Source organism: Nicotiana tomentosiformis, chromosome 9, assembly GCF_000390325.3.
Source record: "Nicotiana tomentosiformis chromosome 9, ASM39032v3, whole genome shotgun sequence".
Taxonomy (NCBI): Eukaryota; Viridiplantae; Streptophyta; class Magnoliopsida; order Solanales; family Solanaceae; genus Nicotiana; species Nicotiana tomentosiformis.
The window spans coordinates 13213810-13219865 of record NC_090820.1 but is presented as its reverse complement, the minus strand read 5'-3'; the positions used below and the strand labels follow the sequence as shown (position 1 = coordinate 13219865).

General features: G+C 36.9%; 1 protein-coding gene across 1 annotated transcript; it reads left to right on the top strand.

The window, feature by feature from the left end:
* Positions 1–330: 330 nt before the first annotated feature.
* Positions 331–5538, top strand: LOC104107765 (E3 ubiquitin protein ligase DRIP1-like). The gene is made up of 8 exons (XM_009616648.4): positions 331–594; positions 960–1082; positions 1544–1643; positions 2859–3255; positions 3959–4476; positions 4594–4644; positions 4962–5034; positions 5118–5538. Exons 2-8 carry the CDS (start codon positions 977–979, stop codon positions 5295–5297), a joined length of 1425 nt encoding a protein of 474 aa, XP_009614943.1. The 5' UTR covers positions 331–594; positions 960–976; the 3' UTR covers positions 5298–5538.
* Positions 5539–6056: the final 518 nt, after the last annotated feature.

The following is a 6056-nucleotide window of genomic DNA, read 5'->3' as shown; positions in this document are numbered from 1 at the left end:
TGGATTTTTGTTTTTTGACCGCATGGATATACAAAGTTGTTGTCATATGACCAGGAGGTCACGGGTTCGAGCCGTGAAAAGTGAAAATAACTTCTTGCAGAAATAGAGGCTAAGGTTGCGTACGATAGACTCTTGTGGGAAATAGAGGCTAAGGTTGCGTACGATAGACCCTTGTGGTCCGGCCCTTCTCCGAACCCCGCACATAATGGGAGCTTAGTGCACCGGACGGACCTTTTTATGGATATCCAAATTTTCATTATAAAAAAAAGATGGAAAAATAAAAATAAGAAAAGCCCATAGAATACATGGGTTTTTTTCACTTAAGGTGGCTGAAGCTGCTGGTATCATATTCATGGTGTTAAGCCATGGAAGAGATAGTTGAGTAAGAATATTATCATTTATACAAACCAACTAATTTTTGTCCATATTATTATTTCTAATCCAAAACCCTTTTCTCATATTATTCCAATAATCCAAAACCCAACCTTAACTTCAATTTACTTCTTCCCCAAACCCGCCGCTTCCCTTTTTCTATATATCCCTTTTTCTTTACACACATAACCATTTCACTCTGCAAAAAATCAAGAAAAAGAGGTACTACTAATGCATTTTCTTTTTCTCTTTACATGATTTTCTTGAGTTGATTTTTTAAGGGTGCATTACATGCAAAGGTTGCAAGGTGTATGCATAGAACAACAGAATCAGGATTTTCTCTAAGGGGATTAAAAAATTTTAAAATGTCACACTGAGGATTTAAGCTTGCTTTTATATTAACGGGATTCAAAATTCCATACATATGTTTAAAAAAAGATTACTTTTACCCTATTTATGCGGTGTAACTTTTCGGCGAAGGGATTAAAATTAAATTCCTTGATTGCATGTGGCTCCGCCGCTGTATGTATATATGCATTAGTTTATAAGGAAAAGACTGATTTGATTTCTTTTTTTATTTTTTGCAGTTTATGAAGGAATTAACATGGATTTTGCTACACGGCAAGCAAGTATTAAGAGTGTTTTGACATGCGGAATTTGCAAAAAACTATGCAAAAAAGTCACCATAATTGAAGAATGCTGTCACAGATGTGAGAAAATCTTTGCCTTTTTTTAATTAATTTTAATTTAATTCTTTTGGATTTCAAGATCTTGATTTTTCTCAATCTTTTTTTTACGTTCTTTCAAATGTTTTTCATTAGAGTTTGTGTCATTTTCAAAGTTTATGTGATCTAGGTCATTGCATGGACTTTTAATCTAGCACATATCATGATTACTGATTAATTAAGTCTTTAATTTTCTTTTAATTTTTCTTTTTCTTGTATGATCAGTTTGTTGCATTTGGCCCTAGTCGAGAAACACTGGATTAGATTATTTTTATGTCTTATTTTTGGATTTTATTTACTATAGCTATCAAAGGAGTTGGAGTTATCACTAGCTCTTTGGCTTAAATCTAAATATTCTAGCAAAAGCTGCATGGTTTTATGAAGTTTTCTGATATCTGATTAATTTCTTTTTTGATATCTGATTAATTAATCTTTAATCTTAACAGTTTGCAAGAAGTGCATAACAAAGAAGATAACAGAAGAGAAATCGCATATTTGTCCAGTATGCAACTTGGATTTAGGCTGTGCTCCATTGCAGAAAATCAGGTATTTAAGCCTTAAAGTCATATACTATTGATTATAAGGTTATATATTTACATAAAAATGCAAGTTAATGTTGCGTACAATAGATCCGGACCCCACGCATAGCAGCTTAGTGCACCGGGCTGCCCTTTATAGGTACATAAAAAAAAATTTCTAGGCGTAATTGAATGATTAATACTAAGGTTGAACTTCAGTTCTTGGGTTAATATAACATGCATTGTAATAAACTAAAATGGTACTGGCTATTTGGATCTGGTTTTGAGCTGAAGATTTTGACAATGTTGAGCAAAGTTGCTGATATTGTTTTAGTTTGCATGGAGTTAGTTTTCAAGCATAGTAGCAGTTCTGCTATTTAACTGAATTTGAAGCACTAAGAGTGTAAGATACAGTTTGTACATTCTTTTATCTTGTTGTAGTCTCACGGCACCTGTGCTGGTGGGAAGTAGAAGGTATCGGATGAATAGTCAAGGAGCGCCCAAACTGGTCCAAACGCCACTACTTTTTGAATAAAAGATCTTGGCTTTATTTTCCATTTGGTTGATTTTACCAGCTACCAACAACAATAACAATATACCCGGCCAGTGTATTCCTATAAGTGGGGTCTGGGGAGGGTAGGGTGACCTTACCCTACCTGAAGCAGATAGAGAGGTTGTTTACGATAGACAATCGGCTCATGGCACACATATTCAAAGCAGTAAGAAAGGAAATATAATTTTACCAGCTACCCTTTTCCTTTAAATTTCTAAAATGAAGCAGAGAAAGAAACACTTGTGAAATGCTAAAACTATTGCCAGTCTGGTCATAAAGTCTATTCCAGCTTTCAACATATAATTGATTTAGGCCATGTTGAAACCATATTTTGGGGAGAAGCAGTAGAGAAACAACTAGATTTATGACCTTGAGAATAGCACTTGTGTCACAGTGGCAGATTTAGCATTGGTTCTGCGAGTCAAACAGAACCATATGTATATTAGTGTGTATATAAAGGGCAGCCCAGTGCACTAAGCTCCCGCTATGCGCGAGGTCCAGGGAAGGGCCGGATTGTACGCAGCGTTACCCTGCATTTCTGCAAGAGGCTGTTTCCACGGCTTGAACACGTGACCTCCTGGTCACATGGCAGAAACTTTACCGGTTACGCCAAGGCCCCCCTTCGTATATTAGTGTGTATATATGTGTGAAAAAGTATGTATGGATATAACCTTAGTCCTTCCTTTACAGGCCTGATAACCAAGTCCAAGAGATCCGCGACATATTCTCTAATAGAAGAAAAGAATACATTGAGCGTGGAATAATTGAAGGAAACTCCAAAAAAGGCGAAAGCAAAAAGGTTGCTGAGGATAATAATGCCATGCTTATTGATAATCCATTGCCTGCTACTAGCTCAAGGATAAAGGAGAAGTCAATCTCTTCCTTAGTGAGTACTAAACCTGAAGTTTCAAATAATCAGAACGTTCCGAGTGGAAGAAGAAAAGGCCACGTTCGAAATGCTAATGCTCCTCGTTTTCAAGATCCAATTAAATTTGATCTTAATGTTGAGCACAAGTTAAAGGGAGATCAGTCTGGAAGTTCAAGTACTCCTCTTCTTTCAGGCAAAGCTACTCAAAATAAAGAACAGGTTGGTGGAATTCTATTTTATGTTTTACTCATATCAGCATATGTCTGTTATTGGGTAATTTTCCCTCTAGTCTCCCATTATTTTTGTTGATCGGAAATAGTCTCTCTACCTTCACAAGGTACGGGTAAGGTCTGCGTACCCATTACCCTCCTCATACCCCACCCGTGGGATTATACTAGGTTTTTTATTGTTGTTGTTGTTGTTGTTGTTTTACTTTCAATTTAACAAAACAGCAACTTGATGCTAGACAGGCTAAAATGTTCCAAATATGTGCTACTGAGATGTGAAACTTTTAGTCCATTCATTCTCTTCTAAAAGACATTTGATAACAATTTAAGGAGAAAGTAACATGGTTGGAACTTGGCATGGCAGACAAGTTGCTGTAACAAGTTCTAAATATTTTGTTGACAGTAAAACCTATAATTGAATCGTATGACCATCTCATCTAAAAGCTTAAACAGTTGGAAAATGCATGAATCTTCAAGATTGCCCCTCACATGCGAGGTTGATTCTTTTTCATCAAGCACGTTTGTGTGCTCTAATATGATATTGAATGTGTGACTTTCATGTAGTCAATCCAAAGGCGAAGATTGACATAAGATATATCAACCTGGCCACAACATGAGACAAACGACGACCTTTTATTTCCTTATTTATTTGAATACATTTGTTGCTTTGCTAACTCCTGTCTCACTTGTTGAAGGTGGAGAGTGCAGCTGAGACCTCAAAGAATGATATCTCAAAGAAACCTACTCCAAGAAAAGGTGAACCGTTGGATGGAATGAATGACCTATGGGAACCACTAAATACCTTGGTAATTAAAGGTGTGAGTTTAGGCAATTCCAACAAATCCAAGTCCACAGAGCCTGCCTCAAACTTCGCTCCAATAGTCAATCTTGAAGATGAAGATGAAGACAATGAAGAAGATGATGAAGATGATGAAGAGTACGTCCCTTCTAAAACAAAGGAACACAAAGTTAGCAAACCAAATGTTCAAAAAGAGGAAACTAGATCAACTAATATTCCAGCTGCAGCACCATCAAGTACTTCAGGAAAAGGCAAAAAGGGACGCCGTGGCAGAAAGAAAAAAGAAACACTTCCCTCTGGTGGCGGATCAAGTAATGCGCCTGAAGTACGAGTTACTAATGAGGCCACAAGCAGCAGCAGAAAGAATGAAAGAACCAGCCCTATTTGGTTTACTTTAGTTGCATCTGATAAACAGTGAGTTTCTGCCTTACGTTCAAAAGATTTTCTTGAGTTTAATCTTGACATTTTCGTCTTTTTTAGGTAGTAGTAATTTATAATAAGATGATTATGTTCTTGCACCTGTTGTTTCAGGGAAAGTCCTTCACCTTTGCCACAGATTCCTTCCCGCTACATAAAGATCAAGTAAGTCCCTTTATTACACCACCAAACAACCATTAATCCTTGTGGTTTTTAGTTTGTACCATCATTTACTTTTCCGAAGGGGCTCTTACCAGTAGCGGCGAAGCCAGAAATTTCCTTCAAACTTGAAAGAAGTGAAATAAATTCTCCGGTAAAGAGTGTTCAATATATGTCATATACCTCTAAAACTTGATATTTTACCTATATACGTAGTGTAATTTTCCGACGTAGGGTGGTCAGTGTTGACCACTCTTTAAGACATGTAGCTTCGCCCCTGCTTACCAGCTTCCGTGAACTTGTTATCTTTTCTGGTTAAATAGGGATGTGAATATGCCCGCTTCGTACATAAAGAAGTATCTTGCACAAAAACTGAGTCTCCAGAGCGAAGACGAGGTAATACTTACAGTGACTTCAAAATTTGTTTTATTAGCTTATGCATGACACTTGGGATTTTGAGATGTGTTACATGTGCGCAGGTGGAGATTCGCATGTTAGGCCTTCCGATTCTTCCTGCATTGCCATTGTACCGACTAGTAGAGCTGTGGTTACGTGCAGCACCAAGCTCAGAAATTAGAAAGGCAAAAGTGGGAGGTTCTGCCAAAGATTTTGTGATGGTTTTGACATATTCTCGCAACCTTAGACCTCAGCCTCATTGACCTTTAGCATCAGTGTATTTTGTTGTACAAGTTTGTGGTTCTATTATTCCAAATGTAATTCAGCTTCTCCTTTTGCTTAAATATTCATTCATCGGATATTTGCAAGGAGAAAACTAAACTTCTTGTCGCAGCAGGTTGTTACCTTTGTATGCTTGCTGTAAACTCGGATGTTTTTGGTTTAGTTGTTTTCCCCTATCTGCCTGTTGTTAAGACTATAATGTCATTTGAATTTTATGTATATTAAGCCAAAACTTGGTATACAAAATGTATTTTTCATTTGTCCAATATTTGTTAGGTTGCATTTTGGTAGATTTAGACAGGTGCATCAGGTTATAATCGTCAAGGTCTGGGAGTTCACCAATGCATTTTTCTGCAATATCTCATCTTTAACCGCCCTAAGTTGAGACAGCTTCATTATTTAAACTCTACGAGTTCAACCTTTAAGGTTCTTGCCATTGAATTCATTGTATTTTTAAAATTATGGATTCATATTCACTATTTCTTGCAATCTTATTGAATTTTTTACATATATATTTATATTCTACGTCAAAAATATTGAGTTCAGATGAACCAAGTGCTACAATATTGCATCCGCCTCGTATGTCCTTAAGCTCCTTCTCACCCATCTACAACAAACATAATATTCGCTCCAAACCTAGGACCAAAATCCGAGCTCGAAAAAAGCGCATTGGTGACCCTTTTCCAAAACTCGACCCGAAATTCAAATTCGGGTCTCGGATCAAACCATTTTTCCCTAAT

Coding starts and splice junctions, on each gene's coding strand:
- LOC104107765 (XM_009616648.4), top strand. CDS start 977: ATGGATTTTGCTACACGGCAAGCAAGTATTAAGAGTGTTTTGACATGC. Junction 4,645..4,961: donor TCCCGCTACATAAAGATCAA/GTAAGTCCCTTT, acceptor CTGGTTAAATAG/GGATGTGAATATGCCCGCTT. Junction 5,035..5,117: donor GTCTCCAGAGCGAAGACGAG/GTAATACTTACA, acceptor ACATGTGCGCAG/GTGGAGATTCGCATGTTAGG.